Source organism: Cotesia typhae, unplaced genomic scaffold (genome assembly GCF_013202065.1).
Source record: "Cotesia typhae breed Kobodo isofemale line unplaced genomic scaffold, CoteBio_Ctyphae contig_48, whole genome shotgun sequence".
Lineage (NCBI taxonomy): Eukaryota > Metazoa > Arthropoda > Insecta > Hymenoptera > Braconidae > Cotesia > Cotesia typhae.
The window spans coordinates 9,188,414-9,211,446 of record NW_027423756.1 but is presented as its reverse complement, the minus strand read 5'-3'; the positions used below and the strand labels follow the sequence as shown (position 1 = coordinate 9,211,446).

At 28.1% G+C, this 23,033-nt stretch overlaps 2 protein-coding genes across 5 annotated transcripts; both read left to right on the top strand.

The window, feature by feature from the left end:
* Window positions 1–8: 8 nt before the first annotated feature.
* Window positions 9–14,511, top strand: LOC141529509 (uncharacterized). Of its 3 annotated transcripts, none has more exons than XM_074246059.1 (6): window positions 9–312; window positions 3,488–3,887; window positions 4,952–5,078; window positions 6,322–6,382; window positions 13,133–13,399; window positions 13,820–14,511. In XM_074246059.1, the coding sequence occupies exons 2-6, from the start codon at window positions 3,627–3,629 to the stop codon at window positions 14,004–14,006; spliced, it is 903 nt and encodes a 300-aa protein (XP_074102160.1). In that variant the 5' UTR covers window positions 9–312; window positions 3,488–3,626; the 3' UTR covers window positions 14,007–14,511. The 3 variants fall into 3 exon arrangements, with proteins under 3 accessions (XP_074102160.1, XP_074102163.1, XP_074102161.1); XM_074246062.1 differs by having other exon boundaries at window positions 10–312; window positions 13,133–13,314; XM_074246060.1 differs by having other exon boundaries at window positions 16–312; window positions 13,133–13,377.
* A 2,064-nt stretch (window positions 14,512–16,575) lies between these two features.
* Window positions 16,576–22,259, top strand: Oatp33ea (Organic anion transporting polypeptide 33Ea). Of its 2 annotated transcripts, none has more exons than XM_074246457.1 (8): window positions 16,576–16,772; window positions 18,543–18,789; window positions 19,024–19,461; window positions 19,547–19,794; window positions 19,999–20,275; window positions 20,382–20,577; window positions 20,843–21,417; window positions 21,992–22,259. In XM_074246457.1, exons 2-8 carry the CDS (start codon window positions 18,597–18,599, stop codon window positions 22,162–22,164), a joined length of 2,100 nt encoding a protein of 699 aa, XP_074102558.1. In that variant the 5' UTR covers window positions 16,576–16,772; window positions 18,543–18,596; the 3' UTR covers window positions 22,165–22,259. The 2 variants fall into 2 exon arrangements, with proteins under 2 accessions (XP_074102558.1, XP_074102559.1); XM_074246458.1 differs by lacking the exon at window positions 16,576–16,772 and adding an exon at window positions 17,352–17,502.
* Window positions 22,260–23,033: the final 774 nt, after the last annotated feature.

The window sequence follows — 23,033 nt, the reverse complement described above, 5'->3', positions numbered from 1 at the left end:
ACGTGGATCTTAGTCCGTGACGGGTGTGTGCGTGCGCGCCCTTTAAACAATACGCCGCATGTTACTAACAATATTTAAGTCGTGCTTTTAATGAAATACACATCACGAATTTTTATTTTACAATTTACTAACTACTCATTGTTGTTGTTTTTCTTTTTTTTCACATTTGATCGTCCAGTGTAAGGCCAGTTCTGTGCAAGATTCCAAATATTCGAGTAGAGTGATTGCGTGTGAAACGTAGTTGAGGATTATTTCAGTGCGTCTACGGATCAGTGTCCTTGGAATTTAAGTTTTCTTAAATATTATTTATTGGTGAGTCAATTCGGTTGTTATTTATAATAATAATAATTATTTATACTTAGGTATAAAGATACTTTTTTTAGGCATCTTTGATGCAGACTTCAGTCACTGGGAGTTAAGTGTACTCTAACATAAAATGTACATCTACACACAATATCCCGCAAAGTTGTGCGTCGTAGGCACGTGCTGGGTGTTTATTAATAAACCTGAGCCTGAAACTCGAATTATATGTTCATCTACATTTTAAATCTCTCTCTCTCTCTCTCTCGCTCGCTTTTTCTCTCTTTTTAGATTTTATTTGTCAGTTTTTTTTTTAATCTAATTTTTAATTTAAAGTTCTTATTGAAAAGAAGATCATTCATTTTAGGAAAAAATTTATAATACTGAAGTTAGCAGACGTATGAAAATTTTTGATTACTTTTTATTAATTAAATTACAACTAAAAAAATATTTCTAAAAAATTACACTTATAGTTTTTCATGTTTTTTACAGGTGAATTTTTTTTTTTTTTTTAATTATTTAATTGAAATTTTTTCAATAAAAAAATTCTAAAAGTTTTTAAATATCGGCTAAATTCATTTTCATAAAAATTTTTATTATTTATAATATTAAAATTGACGAACATTTGATAACTTTTCTCATTAAAAATTTTCTATGTAGATTTCAACAAATCTAAAAATTAATTTTTAATAATTGTAATTTTTTTAATTTGTCACGTGTTTTTCAAATAATCATTTAGATCTGTTTTTTTTTTTTTTTTTTTTTTTGTCATATAATCATGAATTTAACGAATTCTGAAAAATTACTTTCAAATTCTTATTGAATCAAAAAGTAATGAATAATTTTTTATGAAATTCAAATTATAATAAAAACAGTAGCATAGATTTCGTAAAATTTCAGTTTAAAAAATGTCAACTGTTTGGTCTTTCGAATATTAAAAAATTAAAAAAAAATATTAAGTAATAATAAAAAATAAAAAAATAAAAAATTTTTGTAAAAATGAATACAAAGTAATTTTTTTATCTATCATAAAATTCACAGAATGTCTGTGTTTGCATTAAAGGAATACTGTTTAATTTCTTCTCAAACAAAAATCCTCATATTTGTTATGTATTTTTACCATTACATTCATAATAATATATAATTTACAATCAGCAGAATTAAACAGAGTAGGGAGGGACGTTCCTACTCATACACGGACATCCCGTACATTAACTATTTAACATAAAAGTTCACCCTGTGCTGTTAGCTACAGGCAAAATGAAGTAAAAGTCTGTTATTGTGATGTCTGTGCTTGGAGAGTGGTGTGTCGGTTTTGGGAATCCATAGTACGTACTATGGATATCATAAATTATTTTGGGGGTCTGGGCATCACATGTGTACGAAGTGTAAGCAGAGGTACTGCTTAGCCTGGGTATGTACTTGTTTAGAAAAAGGAGCCTAAGTCCCCCTATTTATCCCAGAAACCTGGCCGATACGACACGTAGTATATATAATAGCACGTATGTATGTTATGTACGATGTGCACGATGTACGACCCTCTGGGTTTAGTTTACTTGCTTATTACCAGCTTTCCCGCCATCACGGTGCGCTATAGTACTGTGTTAGTTTTGTCTGCTGCAGCCAGAACGTGCCATGCTGTACGCTCTACTATACAATGATCGTCATAAAAATAATAATAATAATAATAATAATAATGTCGTACAGCGGCACCGGTTTGTATAACGAACAGCAGCAGAAGCAGCTGCCCATTGTCAGAAACACTCTGCTGGCTTACTTGTGCTGCTTGTGCTCTGTACTCCTATACTTTTCTGTTCTGCTGGCTTATAAAATTTTTACAGATTATACCGTACAATATATTATGTATTGGTGTTAATATTTATCAGGATATATTAATGTTATATGCAGGAGTATTTAAAAAATTTATTGGATTACTTTTGGGGTAGAAAAATTTCTTTATTTATTTTTTTTTTTTTTTTTTAATAATATCACTGTTAATTTGATTTTATGTATGATTAATTAAATCACATTTGAGTTTTAGAATTTTATTATTAAATTGTTATTCTCATTTTATTTTTTATGTCGAATTTATTATTATTTAAAAAATTAACGAAATAAAATAAAAACAACCGGAAATTAATTTCTTTAAAATAGAATTATTTTTATGAATTAAAAAACACAAGAGAGATTTACTCAAATAAAGTATAATTAATTTATTTTAAACCACAGTTAATTTTAAATATTCATAAAACTATAAACATAGTTTTAGTTTGTTGTAAAAAAAACTCCAAAAATTTTTCTTGAAAATTTAAATAAATCAAACAACTTTAACTGTGCTCCATATATTTTTTTAAAATAAGGTTTTTTTAATTGGTACAATGATAGTAATAATAATAATAAATTTAATTAAAATTTTTAACAGTTTAAAACTAAGAAAAGTATAAAAATTCTATTAAAATAAGATTACTATATCAAATATAATAACTGTAATAATAACTATACTAGTACGGAAGTTAATAACAGTAATGACACCATACTTCATTTATAATGCAATTATTAGTTGAATTCCATTATATCACGGTAACCTAGTATCAAAAGTTCTAATTCCTCAACTGGTAAAACTGCTATGCATACCTAAAATTTTAGCAAGAAAAGTGACAAGAGAAGCGTATTATTTATTCAAGACCTATCGCAATCGGTATCAGCCCTCGGGCGGTATCAGAACTAGGTCAATGTCATGTTAAATGAAATCAGTAGTTGTAGAAAAAAAAATTTCAGTGTTTACTTTTATTAGTGTTTAGACAGTTGCGATATAATACTGGTTTTGTTAAATATATATTATATAAAGCACAACATACACTTATATTCATGTGTAATGTGTATGGGGTTTCAGCCTGACAACCGGTTGAAGCAGGTCATCCAATCGCCGGGAAAACAGCAGATACACACCTGGTTACTCTACCGGGTTTCTACTCCTCAGTTCTTTATTCTTTATTCCTATCAACCGTTTTTAGCTATCAAATAAATTTATATGTAATAAATAAATATGAGAATAAGAATACAATAAAGTGCATTTGCATTTAAATGAAAGGAAGCTTGTCACTCTACACCCTTATAATAATTGTTTTCCAACATCTTGTGCGTTGAGAAAAAATAACAACTGTTTTTAATTTTTTTTTTGTTACAGTTTTTTGCTCAGATGACATCTGTGATATTTTGAGCTCAAGTAGACTAGTCTTTTTAAAAAATAATAAAAAACAAAGAGCAAAGCAGAGGAAGTGAATTTAGATAAAAAAGAAGTAAGATAAAAGTAATTGCCCGTTAAAATGCTGATGCCAGGTGCAACGGGTCTGAGCGCGGTGGCTGCAGGACCGACTGGTCAAGATGAGCTGGTAACGAGTCTTGGTGCTCTGGCGGGTGTAACACCCCAACAGAAAGACACAACATGGACGAAATTATTCGTCGGCGGACTTCCCTACCACACCACCGATAAAAGTCTTAGAGAACACTTCAACGTCTACGGGGACATCGAGGAAGCTGTCGTGATAACAGACAGACAGACCGGCAAAAGTAGGGGCTATGGATTTGTAAGTGTGCAGTGGTTTTTTATTTCTGCTACTTAATTTATTTTCACCGTCTATACTTAATAATCACGACTTGAATTATTATCATCATCTTTTCCTGTCTTTATCTTTACTTTTGTCTATCTCTGTTTCATTTATATGATCCAGCTATGCTATAGACTTTCCCGTACCGGGACAAATGTTTCGTTGGAAATGGAGTATGCAAAACGGTGAAACTTATTCATTATTATATTACTCCATTGCCAAAGAAAATTATTACTTATTATTTTAAGTATCTAGTCTCTCTAGTCCTAGTAAACTTTTTATTTTTTTATCATTAAGTATTAGCTTGCCGTTACACTGTCTTGGTTAACGTTTTACTTTATTTATTTATTTTTATATTTTTTTTTACGCTTCCTAGTTCTCGTTTGCTCATTTTATTATTTTTTACTATTTGATATTATAATTTTATCGTTTGCTGTAAAATCTCTATTTACTTTTTTGTTTTACTTATTAATTACACGTTTGGGCCTTTTATGTGCTTAAGAATATAATTACATAAATTATTATTATTTGTGCGTAGAAATTTAGGTTAATTATTTGAAGTAAATCAAAAAAAAAAAAATTTAATAATATTTTTTTATTGAAAAAAATTATAGTAGTAGAAGTCTGATAGTTTTTTGGTTTTTTATTATTAATTAATATTGTTCCAATTATTTATTTGTTAAAAGTGTATTGAATTTTTTTTTTTTTTTTTAAGTATTCAAGTATTTTATCGATATAAAAAATTATATTTTGAATGATTTTAAAAAATTAATTTGTATTAATCGAGCAAAATTTTATTTTTAATTAATATAATTTTTTTTTTAATTTCTAATCTGTAGCTATTGCAAACTTCACCTTAATTTTGCTTTATAATTAGCTGACTTTTATGTGAAAATAGAAACGATCAGATGACAACTAGTTGTTTTGTAAAAGTAAATGAAAATAACTAATAACTGTTGATTGTCAATTAAATAAATATCTGTGTGGATAATTTTTGTATTTACATTAAAAATAAATTTAATAAACAAACGAATTTATCACAGGTAATTATGGGTGACAGACCAGCTGCCGAAAGAGCGTGCAAGGACCCCAACCCGATAATTGATGGCCGGAAAGCTAATGTTAATTTAGCAATACTGGGCGCCAAACCACGTGGCAATCTCCAAACCAGTAAGTTTAACAAATAAGACATCTGTAATTCGCCAAAAAAAAATATTAGAAAATTTCTCTCTTCGCTGAGACTGGGAAAAAATTCATTTAATTTCAAGTACTTTTGTAATCACAGTGATATACAATAATAGTTAGATTAGAGTCGTGGCTTTTTATTTAACTAGCCTCTGCAGGTCACAGTCGACCTGTAGAATTATCAACGGCTTATAATCAGTACATGGGAAACAATACCCGTTATCTCACTCACTCACTCACTCGCTTACTTTCTTATCGTATATTTGGCTGGTTTCATGATTTTTATATGAACTGCCGTCTCGAAATTAAACGCGGTGACAATTATTTATTTAAAAACTTGTGAGTAATCGAGTGGTGAAAATAGGGAGAAAAGCAAAAGAAATAATTTATTTTTTGGGTATTGATTTTTTTACTAAGCAAAGGGTCGGAAGTTTTCGTCAAACTGTTGAACTTACGTAATTTTTACAATTATTCTTGATGTCACTCTGTTTTGAAAGTCTGCCAAATGATTTAGTTTAATCATCATAATCCAATTTAAATACTATTGTGATTTATTCTTATTAATTAATATTTAATTAAAACTTATAGTCTTTAACTCAGATATCTTAACTTGATTTTAAATTAAATGAAAATATATTTTTAGAATAATTTAGGGTGCGTGGAATTAAAATCTCCATGAAATGACTTTTTACTTTTGAGAATACTAGTAGTGTATAAAAATAAAAGAGCGATGGTTTAAATTGGGAGTTAAAATAATAAAATAAAAAATAAAAAGTTAGTGAATAAATAAATAAAATAAAAAAACGTTTGTTGAGAATTTAGACGGACTGTCTTCTGAGTAATTTGCTCGACTGATTCGTACATTCTCGGGTCTGTTGCAAATAGTGGCCGAATGCCAAAATCACTTTTATTTGCCTTTACTACATAGCCTTTAACGTCCAAAATAATTCAACTGATCATATGTCTCCTTGTCATTTGCCCAAAATTATATTCGTCTAAATTATTTTTGTTAAACAATTGTAGTCGGGTTATAAATTTTTATAAATTTTATATTGATGTAGACAATAAAAATAATTTAAAAGAGTTTATTTCATTTTAATGTATATAAAATTTTTAAATATTTATTTATTTATAAAACTATACAAGATTTTATTTCAAAAATATTTTTATTAACTTTTTTTTATAAGTTTATGTTTATAAACTTTTTTTTTTTTTTTTTTTTTTTCAGCATTTCCATTTTCCGCTGGTATAAGAGCTGGATATCCTACAGTACTGCCAAGCCAATATGGGTAAGTTTAAAGATACTAAAAAACTGTTTTCAACTAAAATTTTATTTCTACAATAATTTTTTTTCAAAACAATATTTTTTGAAAAATAACCAACACAAAAATTAAAAGGAATTGTTTCGGCAAAACTCTCTCAGAAAATCGGTATCAACTCTAACGAAGTGATATTTTTTTTTTTTAATTAATAAATTTTAATTTTATTATTTTAATCTATTAATTAATTTATTTATTTTAACGTTAAAAACTTAATTTTACGGAAAATTTGTTTTGTTTTCTTGTTCTGTTTAAAGCAAAAATATGAAATGACATTTCAGCGTCTCGAGGGTGCAAGAAGGCACTGCGAGGAGTGAGAGGGAAAGGGGTTGAAAAGGAGGAGAATTGAGAAGACGCGTTCATTGATAAAAAATATATCGATCATGAAACGAATAATATAAACGAAAAGAAAAAAAAAAGAGAGAGAGAGAGAGCAAAGTCGAAAAATCTGTCGATACGTGAGGGCGGGAGAGACCGTAATCATGAGTACATACACATTATTATCTAATAATAAACGTTGTTTTTTTTTGTTTACGAGGATGAACTCAATTTTGTTGGGGTGTGGTTTTTTTTTTTTTAATTCTCTCTTCTTTTTATTGACGTGAAGATTGGTTGCGATTGCCATTGAGAGATTTGAGATTTGACAATTTACTTTTGTTTGTTACCGATTGTTTCTATTTTGTTTTTTTATTTTATTGTTTTTTACTTTAATCTTTACTATATTTTACCTACTGATTTGGTTTTTTTATTTGTAATCAACGTTTAAGTAGTGGTTACTATTAATCGAATGTTAATACAACAATAATCGACAATCATCATTCATGATAATAATTAATATATTTTATTTAATAACAACAACAAAATATTTTCGGTGCGAAATGAAGTTTTATCGTTATCTTGTATGTCAAAATACCTTCAATTAAATTGCTTTTTTTTTTGTACTAGTTTTTATTTTATAAACAAGTACAAATACAAATTGCACTTTTTCCGAGCTTTTATCACTCTGGTGGCATCAATTCACAACGCAACAAAAATTTGTCTAGCCGGATTAAAGCTTAATTGCCTTTATGGATTTATTTTTCAATCGCGATAATTTTTTTTCACGGTCAATGTCACTGTAAATTTATGCATATCTCAATTAATTTTCTCAAAATAATGCTGCACATTTGTAAATACATTTCTCAATAATATAAGTTTTTCTTTAATCAATTCATAAAGTATTCTTTTTAAACCAAATATTTTTTTTTAATAATTAATTGTAATATTATTAATCTATAAAACAGCTTTTATGATAAAAATTGACTATTGTAATTTAAATTTACATTATATTTAAATAATGCTACTGCGTCAATTTTTTAGTCAAATCAAATTTAGCTTCATTAAAATTTGATTAGACAAACTGTATCATAAATAAAAGATTAAAAAAAAACACAAATAATTATACAAAAAAAAAAAATGATAAAAATTTTATTATAAATAATAAGGATTGATTTGCTCTCTCTAACAATTAAAAACAAAATTGGACGATATAAAAATAATTAACTTTTGCGTGTGTGAAGAAAGCTTAAACTACACTTGATGTCGCTATTGGTGTGATTGTTAGTGTTTACTGTTGTTTTTTTTTTTTTTTAATTTTAATTTTTATCTTTTTGATTTTCCTCACTTTGTTTCCGTTATTCAATTTTATTTATAATTGTTATATTATTATTATTATTATTAATTATCATAATTATTATTTTTTGTGGGTGTTGTAATTTTTATTTTTTTTAACCCGTGTCGCGGCGCCTTGGACTACTATTCACCAATAATTTTAAACCATAAAATAAAAAACCAGTGTGGACTGAGTGACTCTGGCGTTTTGAGTAATGTCATAACGGATGAATAAATAATAGTCATAATTATACGTAATTGGTTTTGCCTTGAGTTAGTCATTATTATTTTTCGGCAGACATGCAAGGAAAATAAACTAGTTTTGCTGTCTCCCTTGAGATATTTTTTCTCTCTGGTTAAAATTGTTTTTATTAAAATAAAATAATTTACGAGTTTTATCAGCCAATCTTGTCATCGATCAGGCAATCATTGTGTCTCGAATGCAATTTAGACAAACACCTCACTTATTTATATCTCACGTACCGGGTTAATATTTTTAGTCTTAACGTTTATGGAGTATTTACATACTATAAAAATGTAATAGCACATAAAAGATAGACCATAATGCTCATCCTTATCAATGTACTTTCTTGTTTCTTTGAGCGAATTATCTATTTTATGCTAAAGGTCGTAAATCATGTGATAGATAAAATTTAGCAACATTGTTTGGAGTAGTGATAATTATTTTCGATGATAAAAAATATTTTATGGTCATTATAAATTTAAATTTAAATAAAATAGTCGCTTGAGAAATTGAAGATTAAACTTTTAATCGTTAAGGAGGGTCAAAAATAAAGATGCGATAAATAGACGTAAAATTTTATGACTAATTGAGATAATAATAAATAAAATCAATTTTATTTTCTTATTTGTACTGTCAAAAAAATTAATTAGTTTTTGAAAAAATAAATTTTTTTCTTCGACAATTATTAAGAATAAACAGAATTAAAAATGTATACAGAATAGTCATTACTTTCTTATCTCACTATTTGTATTAAATAATTAAAAGAAAATAAAATTTACAATCTCAAATAATTTAACACGTATTTATCTATCGCAGACAGACATTAAAAAGACATTTCTAGTTTAGATTTATTCATCGACAAATGTTTTATTTAACGATAAAATTTATTTATATTTATATTATTATTATCATTATAGAGGCCTAAAAACATTTAAACCCGAAACCTAACACTGAACTCGTGACAACGACAAACATGTTAATTTTTTAACTAAACTTTTTATTTTCTATTTCTTCCCTGTCGTCGCGCGTCTGAGATAACAACGAGGCTTGTGTATATCGGCCATGTTGGTAGCTGGCGTCGGTCCAGTCTTTATTTAGATCCACCTGTCTAACCATGTCGGGTTGACGCGAGTCCCAACGTTTAAGATTTGCCGCCCACATGTGATACGTTTTTTCCCTCAGTACACTTACCATTATATTTATACATAAGTATAATAAATACTATATACCCGTTTACAGATTTAAGGGTCTGAATTTTGCTTTATTTACTCAACTAGTTCACTCTGCTACATATATTTATTTATAAGTATAAAAATATATTTACACCGACACTTATAATATTAATATTATCACTAAATATATGACTCTTTTTCTCATCCAAAGTTTATATCATTATCGTGCGTAAGAAAATTAAATCACGTCTATTTTAACATTTAATAATATAACAAAACACCTGTCTACGCATTTCCGTGTCTTTTTCTTCTTCTCGAGTAATTTATTTCAGTCGCACAAATTCTAAAATAATTTATTTAGGCCGTTAATAATTCCACAGCTGAGAAATTCAATTAAATATACGAGTGTTATGTGCAAAATTATAAAATTTTTATTTTAATTTTCAAGACACTGATATTTCATTTTTTAAATATTTTTTTTTTTATTGACCAATTGAATTAACCCCCTGAATAAATGTCACCACGCCCAAGTAAAAAGACATTGGCCACAAGCGAGTGCCGGGATTGGTAGATTATCCCATTGGATTATCAATTTGGCGCCGGCGCGAACAGTGATAACGATAACAGATGAAAAACAAAGGTGAAATTCACTTATTGGCAGTATAATCTCGCACTGCACTCACGTATTCAATCGTTAATGCACCTGTGTCCTGCATACACAGCAATTACACCCGTCAATTACTACACCGCAAATACAATGCATTTATTTTCACTTTTAAAGCAAATAATTAATAAGCAATAGCAATTTTTTTAATGGTCTGTTCCGAGCTATTTGCATAATGAATTTATCGTGTCGCGGTGATGCATCGCCATGTTCAATATTTTTAATTTTCTTCATGACTTAGATTGAGTTAGATAATCGATGTCCTAGATGAACGGACAATAGACGGTAAAAACTAGTCAGGGGTGTACGTGTATATGTTTTTGCGAGTCATCAGTATTAAAATAGTTAGTGTATGCCCATTAGATGATGTGCTAAGTATAAAGAGGGTAACAGAGTACGATTGCAATCTACGAGCCACTTTGCGTCGGAAATTGAGGGTGCTTACTTACTTCCGTCACGGAACTTTCCGCAAGCTTATGTTTATTGTTATTCGTGACCGTCAAAACCTATTCAATATTATATACGTACATATATCTATGGAGCTACTTGTTTATTTTCCGTGATAATTGTCTATGTACGCACTCAATTAATTATTTCTTAATCTTGTACTTGGCATTGATTTAACTATTTAGCAACAGGTTAAAACTTTTTTTTTTAATTTTCAATTAAAGTTTATCTATTCAACTTGATTATTAAAATTAACAAGCCGTGAATTAAAATATCAATCGCGTTGAAAACAAACATTTCAGAGTAAATGTGATTTTTTTAGCCCAGTAAAAAACTAATAAGTTGACAAAAATAATTTTGGAATTTTTTTTTCTTGAATTGGGTCACCGGAGCTTAGTTTTGTAATTAACTAAAAGCTGATGGTGTTTATGCAGCATAAATTGAAAAAATGAGTCTAACATACCAAACAATTATTTCAATTTAATTATTATTTTCTATTAGTGTATCTTGATTATGATTTAAAATAATATAAATACTAGTAAATTAGTTCTGTATATTTTTAAAATATTTTACAACTCTGTCATTATAATTTTTTTTATTCTCTCAATTTTTAAATACTTGATGGAAGCTTTTCAGATTGTGGATTTTTTTTTTTTGGCCTATTTAAGATTTCTCTCAACGAAAATGAGATTAATAAAAGAATTTAAATTTTAATTGAATATTTTTTGGCTAATAAATCTATTATTTTTTTACTCTACTTGAATTTTTCATTTTTAGACACTAATTTTCGTTCTTTTTTTTTTTTTTTTTTTTTTTTTTTTTTTTTATTACATGTATAGTTTCGCATAGAGGATTCTCTAGCTTGAACAATAGTATCACGCGATTTTTTTCATCCATAATGCACGGTGACCGCATTTTAGATCTACCCGATAGATAATTTCAATGGGAAAAAATAAACTTAAATATTATTATTAGAATACCATGAAAATATCAAATTTTATTACACTAGTTTAGTTCGTTTTTTCAAGCAACCGTCAATTCAGGTGTTAAGTAAAATAAAAAAACATTAGAAAAAATAAGGGCTGCAATCACAATAACTATTAGACAAACCGCGAAAAATTGCTGGTCATTGTGGACACTCAACACATATCAGTTGGATTGTTTGCTGACAATGTAAACAAAACCCAGAAGTATAAAATATAAACAAAAATGGATAAAGAACACGCGTAAATTATTTTGAAAGCCTTTAGGCAGTAGTACAGCAGTTTGGTATTCTCGTTAAAGTTATACATTCGGAGGATCAAATAAAAGTAAAGGGGGCAGATCGTGATCTTACATACTATATATATTATGTATTACGTATACTTAAACGCGTATGAAAAGGCAGTTGGTCGGTTTTGTTATATTAGTTTGAGTAGTTTACGTACATTGAGGCCACAGGACTCCGGAAATATTGATTTCTCAGCAGACTCGACTGGACACTGAGCATTATCGATCGTGTGAATAGAAAAAAAGTTCACGGCTGTCCAGGATGTCTGAATATTTCCGTCCCACTGTTATTACATTTTTTTATGTCTTAAACATTTTTGTTAATTTGTAAAAAAAAAACTTTCCCCTGAAATCGACACTTGACGGGCTATCCTGTACAAAAAGTAATAAAATAATTACGTTGTGTAATATATAGTATTGATAACAAAGTCAGATAAAAATTATAAATTATTGATCGTCTCTTTTAGAGAAGCTCGAGTAGAATTTTTTAATCATTAGTATTATTTAATTATTTATTTATTTATTAAGACGATGAGTCTCTCAGTCCTTCACTGACAAATTTTTATTCGATTTTTCTTTACAAAAAGCTATTTTTTTGCTCGACAAAGGCAGAAAGTGGCAACTTCGTTTAGCGCAGCGGGCCGAAAGTTGACGCTTTCTGCCCGTCGAGCAAAAAATGTATTTTTACTGAGTACAAATAATTACAATTATGATATGCAAGTGTGAAATTTGATGTCAAATCAATTCACATGTGTGTATTATAATTTTTAAAAAAATTTCAAGTAACAAATGTTCAAAGAAATACTTATTGTTGTACAGACACTGAATTATCGATAACTACACTCATAAAAAAAATTGACTTGATTTAAAAGGAAGAATTTCAATTTTTTAAACCGAATAAAATTTTCTTTAAACTAAGAAAAATTTATCAATTTAAAATCTTTCAACTTGAATCAGGACAATTAAATTCTTAAACTCATCAAAGAAAAATATGTATACAAAAAAAATGCATTTTCTTTTAATTTGCGTAATTCTTTGAGCATGAGTTAAAAAAATAACAAAATTCCCGTATCCCTCGGCGCCTTTTGTGTATTATTTAAAAAATAAAAAAACAAACAATTTATAATTAATTTAAGACTTATCTAATTGCGTAGTGAGATGTAGTTTATTGACTTGAATCAATAATACAAATTAATTGATGATGAATTTTTTTTTAATAAAACAAATTTCCATTAGTTGTAGACCTGTAGTAATTATTTGTAAATATTTTTCAGAGTACCACCAGGTTACATGTACCAGTCGCCTTACTTGGCGGCGGCGGCTCCTGGAGGCTTGATGCAATTACCGACGACGCAATTGAGCCACGCGGCAGCTGTAGCCGCGGCATCGCAGTTCTACGAGTACCACAATGCCGCGGCGGCTGCAGCCGCTGCCGCAGCGGCAGCTACGTATCCCGGTACGTCGTCTTACAACTTCGCCGAGGCCGCCGCTTACCCGTATACCAGTGCTGCCGCGGCCGGTACGTCTTTAACGAAACGCAAGTAGGGATAGACGCGATTTAACACCTAGGTCATTAGAATCTGAGGGAATTCATTTTTTGTACACGGAAAAAATTCACGCGATTAATTAATTGAAGTCATTTTTATTTTATCAACGCGTAAATTAATTTTTTTTTAAGTTGAAAAATTTTTATAAATTTCTTTGAAAAAAAAATTTTTATTAATTCATTTTTAATTAAATTTTATAGCCGTAAAATTAAAAATTTTATAAACAGCGCTAATTAATTTTTTCCGTGTACACATTCACCAAATCATTAAAAAACAACCCGCTATTAAATCGCGTCTGTTTGATAAAAAAAAAATTATCATTCCTAAATTTAATATTTATTATTAAATATAAATATTAAATAGAAATAAAAATAAAATTAATCGATTTTATTAACGAAATATTTAATTTTTCAGCGAACGTAGCGGCCGCAAGCTACGTAACACCCTATACGTATGCGACATTACCAGGTGCAGCGGCACTGCAAGGAGCAACAACGACGGGTGCAGCCTTCCCGGGATTGCCTTACCAAACAACGCCTCAAGAGGCACGACTTCAATAGACACCAGTAGCCCATACTATTACTTATACAACTACTTATAATATAATATAATACAATAATATAATAATATAATAAAATATAACTCTGCGGCATAAGCCTAACTTAAAACATTATATATTACATTAAACATTATTTCTGACGAAATAATAACCGTCTAAGTAAATCTATTATTAGACTACGGTTAGTGTAGAGTACAGAGGATAGATGTTATGTTATAGAGAGAGCACTGAGGATATTTAAGTGAGAAAGCGCAAGCGAAATCGAAGGGGTATTTGATAAAATAACGCTAGTGAGAAAAAGCGAGTGTATTTTTAATATTATTATTATTTGTTTATTGCAAATAAAAAAAAAATATTTATAATTAAATAATCGAGAATTATAAATACTTTTTTTTTTTGACTATTTCTCTATTTATTTATTTTCAATTTTCTTTTGTTACTTTTAAATTATCAGTCTACTGAAATTATTCACGACCTCTATCTTCCTTAATCTTCCCGGAGCCAAACGTCAAAAAATAACGAGTGGGAAAGTTACTGAATAATATTATTAATTATGTAATGAAAGGAGAACAATACCAATTACGGCTCGTATACATAAAGTCAACCTCCAAAGAGTCTTATATTTTTAGCATTACAATTATTTAATTTATCATGAGTAATGAAATCAATTAACTGTATACATTAATATTGTTATTGTAATTATTTAAAAATATCTAAATCACGAATTTTTTTTTAATTCTAACGATTTTTTAATTGATTACATTTATTCATGTAAAACAATCGTTTTATGTAATTAAGTTATTAGTTAATTAAAGATTAAATTAATTTAGATGTTAAATTAAATAACATGATAAGTAATAAGTAATAATTAAAAATAAAAGTAACTTAGTCAATCAATAAATAGATATTAGCATTATTATTATAATTATTATTGATAACTAAAAAATTGTTAACCAGGAAGAGACAGTAAAATTTTTATTTCTTAATCTAATGAATAATTTTATCACTTAAATCTCGATTTTTTTTTCAATTAATACTCAAATGTGGCCTTATCAAATAACGTATTGAATAAGTGTCGTAAAATATTATATTGAGGCCTTAATAAATTAATAAGATAATTAACGATCGCTCAATAAATATACAATCATATGTTAAATATATATTAGTTGATGATGAAGTAATAATTAAAGTAGTTGGTACACTAGAGAAAATAATAAAGTAAAATGAATTTTAAATAAAAGTTATTTTTGGAAGCTAGTCAATGAGAGTTTAATGATTGGTCTCGAGACCTGGTAAAATGTACAATTTTTTAATTCGTGTTTCGATAAAAATTAATTATTGATTGATTATCAGTTGTTGGTAAAAATAAATAAATCTGACTAATTGAGACTTGAGATAAAATTTGATAAATTAGGAAAATTAAAATTGAATGTCTGGTCGAACAAAATAGATAGTATTGAGCTAGTAAACACAGTTGAAAGTAATTAATTAAAAAGTTAAGTTAAGTTGAATCATAAAATAGATGAAAAACAAAACAATAATTATTGTCGTATACATGTGACATTATTTTATTACTATTGCAATTTAATAATTATTATTTTTCATAATTATTAACTATTACTATTGTTATTACTTAATTGACGTCATAATTGCCATCTTTCATATGTTATTAATTAATGTATATCATTTTTATTAATTAGTTATTAAGTAGAACTATTATTCAGTATCATTAAAAATGATCTAGATAATTAATAAATGTAGTTTCTAGAATTCAAAATTATTAATGCGGATTAATAAATAAATAAATGTATAGCTAAACTAGCATTATTAATTATTTTCACTAGTTATTTCTATTGAATTTAATATTCATTTCATTATTATTTATTTGTTATATATTAATTGTAATTATCAATTCGATGTACGGTTAATAAATAATTAATATTAAAACTTTGTGTTTTTATTGTACCTCTATTTTTTAGATTTAATTATAATTTACTCCAATAAAAATTAAAAAAAAATTATTTTTTTAATTATTTCAATGCTTATATTGCGAAAGAATAATCGTAGTTTTTTTTTTTAATTTATTCTTGAATAATTTATAATAATGAGTTAAATTTACTTAACACAAAAATTTTTGAATCTTCTTTGATACTTCTTTTTAATTAATAAAATAATGAATTTAAGTTAAATTAAAATTATAATTGAATTAATTCTATTTTACCAGCAGAAGATATAAAATTTAATAACAAAATCCCCGAAAAGATGGCAGTAAAATGTAGATAAATAATTGTTTCCCGCTTCCACTTGCGTTTAGTTCCATTTGAATGGATTTAAAATGGATGTTACTAAACGCGCAAGAGAAAAAGTATGTCTATAACACACACACACACACACACATATATATATATATATATATATATATATATATATATATATATATATATATATATATATATATATATATATATATATATATATATATATATATAGATATTCTACGTATATTTACACATAACTATGTAACTCGGACTGTGGTACTGCGGAGGGGACAATTGTGATAGGTACCGATTGTAAGAGGCCAAGAGCAAGGAAGATTATCACCACAGCGCAAAGTCTCTTCGCGTAGTTATCCCGCGGTATCCGCGAGATCCTGTCCTGCAAAGAGCTCATGAGATAGTAATACTACCATTTAACATAAAAAAAATATTATCAGTGGCGTAGAGTGCGAGTTTATTAAAAAAAAGCATCCTGGATAAAAAAAAACAGGCAGTCAATCCCCGGGCTCCCTAATTGCGGGGAGATGTTACGGTAAAAATCTTGCAATTTTATTTTATTTTTCATTTAAAATTTGAGTAATAATTTTTAATACTAGTGGAAGTTAATATTATTATTATTATTTATAATTTAATTTATCATCATTTATATTCTTAGGTAATTTTCTTTTTAACGTCCTTAACTTATCGTAATTCATCACATCAGGTTGACATTCAAACTCTTCGTCACATCAATATTATTTTTATTTTAAAATTTTTTACGTCCCTCTCACATTGTAGCAATTAAATATTTGCACGGTCTATTTCAATAAGTTATTAATTTTTTGCAGACAATACAAATAAATTTTATCGCTATTTTTTCGATTAAAATCGCGATGATAAATGTATAAAATCGATTAGATATCCATTGTTCGCTCAGTTCTATAATCTTATATATTACATGAGATAAAAAGTTATCTAAAAACAAATTAGGTGCTTATAGTGATGAAGAAGAAAGATTGATTTATGTATACATTGTAATTGCAAGTCATCAACATACGTAGATAATTATCATGATATTAGTTTCTTAATTTTCATGCAATCTCGATCGTACCTAAAGAACTCTCGCGCACGTGATGTCATTAGAGTAACGGAAGTATGCTCCATGAACGCTTACTATTACGAAAAGTCGCGTCAATTGATTGTGCTTACACATGTTACTGTTACATATTTATACATACATACATATGTGTGTATATGTAAATATATTATTCATTATATAAAAGGTACATCAACAAAAACATTTAATACCGATTAGAAATTCATTATTTATTCATTCATTTATTGAGCACCGTTAAATACTTATTATCTTGTAATTAATTACTTTTTTGTTGTAATAACTTTAGTTTAAATTGAAAAAAAATTTTTTTTCAAGAGAAACTTTGACAGCTGTCAAATTTATAATTTTTGTTATCGTTAAAATTTTTTGTAAATTTTTAATTGAATTAAAATTTATAAAAAAATTAATTAAAATTATTAATAATCTCAATAATTAATAACAAAAATTGTATCTTAGTAAATATTCAAAAAATTGGATTCTACTGAGTTTAAAGTTGAATTTAATTAAAAAATAATGAAGAATAATAATTATTGGTAAATCGATAAATAATTGACAGAAATATAAACAGAAAAGGATAATTATAATAAAATGGGATAATATTTGATAGTATGTAGATATATGTAACGATGGTCTGTTTAATATCAAGGTAAGAAACGAGGAGATGTCAAGCTGTCAACCAATGTCGAGAGGCAAATAAAAGCGAATAGTAACCGTGGGCTTTTGTGTTTAACTGCACGTTTCCGCAACTAACTAGCCAGAAAGTGGATCACAATAGATAACATTTTTTTTTACCTTAATCGAGTTTAGATTTATTTTACAATAATAAAATTTTTTACAAGTTCATCGTTACTAAAATACGCATACGTCCGTTATTTTTTAAAAGTATTACTTTTTAAAATTACTCTTACAAATGAATTGATTACTTTTAAAGTGATTGTAAGGTCATGTTTATGATGCGATATGAAAATCTTGAAAAAAGTAATTGTCATTGAAATTAAGACAAGAGTATCATTATTACATACTTAACTGCGATTTATAGATAGCAGGTTTATTTTTCAGTAAGACAATATAATAAAATACTGCGGGTATTAAATTTATCCGCAGTTTCATTTTATCATTCTGTTCAATGATATCTTTGTTTTTATTAACATATATGTATATAAATAAATGTAAATTGTTTTTTTTTTTTTTTTTCATTTTACGTAGGGCTTGAAAGCTGAATGGGAGATTGATAAATAAGTTACAATAAACAATAAAGCCATGACGGAACCAAGGCCGACACATTGTGGACTGTGTGGAATCTATCCAAAGTGGCTCCAAAAGCGCGCAACGCCACATACCTTTATTTTGGTTTATGGTTTTCTGGGACTTGTACAGGCGATGGCCTTCATTTATATCGTCGTCACGCTGACGACATTAGAAAAAAGATTTAAAATTCCCAGTCAAACAACAGGTGAATTTTATATTTTTTTTAGCTAAGTTTAAATTGACATTCATTAATATTTTAAAAAATTTATCTGATTTTGAAAATCAAAAATTTTTTTTTGCGTTAATTTTTCTCGACATTAATAAGTCGAAAAAAAAATTAAAGTAACTCAAGGAAAAAATTTTTGCATTGAGTAAAATTTACTTGATTCTTTTCAGCTTAAATTATTCCAATTTAATAATTGATAAATAAAAATTAAAGGTATCATATTGTCTGGGAACGAGATCTCACAAATCCTGTCATTAATTCTGATGTACTACGGGGGCGCAGGACACCGCCCAAGATGGCTAGCAGCCGGCGTAGGATTCAGTGCATTATCATGTTTCATTCTAGTGATTCCCCATCTAATCTACGGTCCTGGTAAAGCAGCGCTGGCTTTGACTCAAGAGCATTTGGAAGAAAGCATTTTTTTAAATTCAACAAAAGCCGGCTCGAGTAATAGCCCGACTTACCTCTGTCCCGGGACGAGCGATCACGACAAATGCGATGAGGAGGATCTTATGGACGGGAGTTTACTGCCGCGGTTTTTGGTATTCATGTCCCAATTTGTTCTCGGGATTGGCACTACTCTGTACTTTGGATTGGGACAAACTTATCTTGATGACAATACAAAAAAATCAAACACCCCGATGCTTCTTGGTAAAATTAATAACTTAAAATTATTAAATAAATTAAATTACTAAATTTACAAAAACACAATATTTAAATTGTTTTAATGTTGTAGGATTTACTTTTGCATTAAGAACCACTGGACCAGCGTTGGGATTCATTTTAGCTTACGCTTGTTTGAAGCTTTACATTGTACCGAGTCTACATCCAGTTATTACTGACAAAGATCCAAGGTGGTTGGGTGCCTGGTGGTTGGGATGGATCATTCTCGGGTGCTTGCTTCTTATTTTTGCTCTACTTATCGCCATGTTTCCCAAACATTTGCCAAAAGATAATAAAAAAAAAAACAATAACAAGAATCGGGTAATTTTTTTTCATTCAAGCTTTTAACTTATTACACCGAAAAAAAAAAAAAAAAAAAAAAAAACAAATAGGCTCAGTTAATTAAAATAAATTTTATTTAAATTAACTCGACCAAGTCTTCAGACAGATTTATTTTTTTTTCCCAGTCGAATAAAATTAATTACATTTTATTAATTGATTAATTAATTATTCTTGTTAAAACAGACAGATGGTGAATTGCCATTAAAAATTCACAACGGAATCGAACGAGTACCAGAATTATCGCCTAGAATTGAAAAATGTGAAGAAGAAAACGCGCATCAGCCTTCGCTAAAAGATTTCCCGGTGACGCTGAAGCGCGTTCTTTCGAACAAAATTCTCTTTTGCAACAACTTGAGCGCTGTATTTGGAATTTTTGGTCTACTTCCTTATTTCACCTTCATGGCGAAGTATCTCGAGGTACAATTTAATACTTCAGCAGCTGGGGGTACTGTTATAACAGGTACTATCATTTTTATTTTATGCTCTGCTTTAGATTTTATTTAATTATATAATTAACCTGAGAATTGTTTTTTTTTTCTTCTTTTTTCATTGCCCTGATTATAAAGGTCCAATTGCGCTAGTGGGCATGGTGCTGGGGTTTTTGGGCTCGGGGTTTTTCATAAGTAAAGTTAAGCCACGACCTACAAGACTTTTGAGCTGGAATGTTTTCGGTGGATTTGTTGCTTTTTTTATACAAATAAGTTATATTTTTATTGGCTGTAACCAAGTTCCTATTGAAGGAGTCAATTCTCTTACCATGGAGTAAGTTATATTTTATCTATTGTTATAACTTATAACAAAATGTAAATGTTTAAAAAAAATTTTGTTCACTTCCATCAAAATATTGAAGAATTAAAAAAAAAAAGTTATCAAAATTTAAACTTTCAATTTTACTTTTTAAGTCAAATTTTTTATGATAATTTTGAATAATTACAAACAAATTTTTTTTCTTAATTTTCACTTAAAATTGAAAAAAATCAAATTTTTTATAATAATAATAATAATTAACAACCATTGGTATTTAAAGGGTTAATTTTACAACAGCGTGTAATGTTGGATGTAATTGTGACGGCGTTAAATACGCGCCAGTGTGCCACGAAGCGTCAATGACATCATATTTCTCAGCATGTCACGCTGGTTGCACCAGTTTAATTGACGTCCGGCACTACGGCAACTGCAGTTGTGTACCAAGCGCCGCTAATTACCTTGCACCCGAAAAATACTACAATGACAATTACAACCAAAATACGAGCCAGCCAATACCAGACGATACAGTTGTCCTCGGGCCATGCCTAGGAAAATGCATTAACTCGTACATAACATTCATTGTACTGAGCATGATTTGCCACTGCTTGATGTCGACTGGCAAAATAGGAAACGTGCTGATAAATTATCGGTGTGTACAGCAGAAAGACAAGAGTATCGCTCAGGGAGTCACCCTGATGTTCATATCGCTTTTTGCGCTGATACCTGGTCCCATTGTTTACGGATTTATTTGCGACCAATCCTGTCTCATCTGGGAAAAATCTTGTGGGACTACCGGCAATTGCTGGTACTATGACAAAGATAAATTTCGTTATCTATTTAACGTCACCGGTGCTTGTAAGTACTCAATTATATTATTTACTTTTATTAATTATTTTAATTACATGTTTTAAGCGCAAAATTTTTATTTACTTTCTGTTTTTAAAATTTTTCATAAATTTGAAAAAAATTAATTCAAGTTATTAAAAGCAATTTTGATATTATAAAAAGTAATTTTAGTTTTTCTATCAATTACTCCAATATTTAACTTAAAAATAATTTGCTGGTAAAAATATAAAAAAATGAGATTTATCAGTCAATTAAATTCTATAATAATAAATAACTTAAATTAGCAAACATTTGACCAGCTAATTTTTTTAAATAAATGATTTTATAATGGAATATTAAAGAATTATTAATTATTGGAATTCTTATAATATTAATTACTATATATAGTTGCCAACATGTTTTTTCATTGGAACAATTTTTTTATTCAGGTAAATTTAATTAATTATTCAAAGTTAACTATGAAATAAAACGCCGCGCTTAAAGCATGCACACTTAGATTTACCAGTTTTTTAATTGTAATAAATTATAACCATAAACAAATTTAATTAATCCATCGATAAAATCTTTCTCTTGTTTATCCAAGGTTTTACATTCGTCGCAGTTTTATTAGATATGTGTGTCTGTTATCTCAGCAAAGATTTGGATTTATATGGAGCCAATGAAGATAAACGTAAAAATTTTATACTAGAAGATACCAAAATAAGTGATAATAATAAAAAAGATAAAATAATTATTCAATACAATGAAAAATTATAAACTATCATCCTTTGTTTTATAAATAAATATTATATACAGATATAAATATTATAATATGTTATATTTTTTTAGTTAAATAAATTTTAAAAAATCAATCACTTTTTTTTTTCTCTTATTACTTCATTTTAAAAATTCTGCAGGGGATTCAACGACGTCGCTTAAAAAAACAAACGGAAATGAAAGTAGAGGGCTTGTCTGAGCTGAGAGCCGAAGCGTTTTAGTTTATAAGCCTCCTAGATCTCCGGGCTAATGAATTCTGGGATAATGCAAAGATGCGATGAAATAATTATATTTAAAAAATCGTGTATCTCGTGAAATTTTAAAAAAATATTAAAAATATATGTTTATGTTTTTTTAAAGAAAAGAAAAAAGTTTGTTTTGATTTCGGTGAATTGCTGATAAGTTGATACGAGCTTACGCGGGTGACCGTGACCCATTTTGGATAGCACTCATCAACGTCTTCCGAGTCAAAGTACAGCCTATAGACGCAACGGCGAGGTGGAGAATAGAAGACGAAAGCAGGGCATACATGTCGATCTGTGCAAGTAAAGGTTGTCTTATATTCCGTCGTCATATCACGAATACAAAGATTTAATGACGTTACGTCGACATAACTATTAAACGTCTCGCTTTATTCGCTTCACTTTACAAAAGTACCTGTAGCTAACCGACGAATAAATGCTGATGATTAATGTCGAAATCGTTCTTGACGGTCTTACTATGATGATGGCAGTATGTAAGATACATAATAAATCTTGCTTTTTTATATTTTTTTTTTCAAATCTTTTGCATATTTTAAATCCTTGCATTTAATTTATTGGAAAATCGTTCTAAACGTCGTTCTTAATAAAAATTATAAATCAAGAACA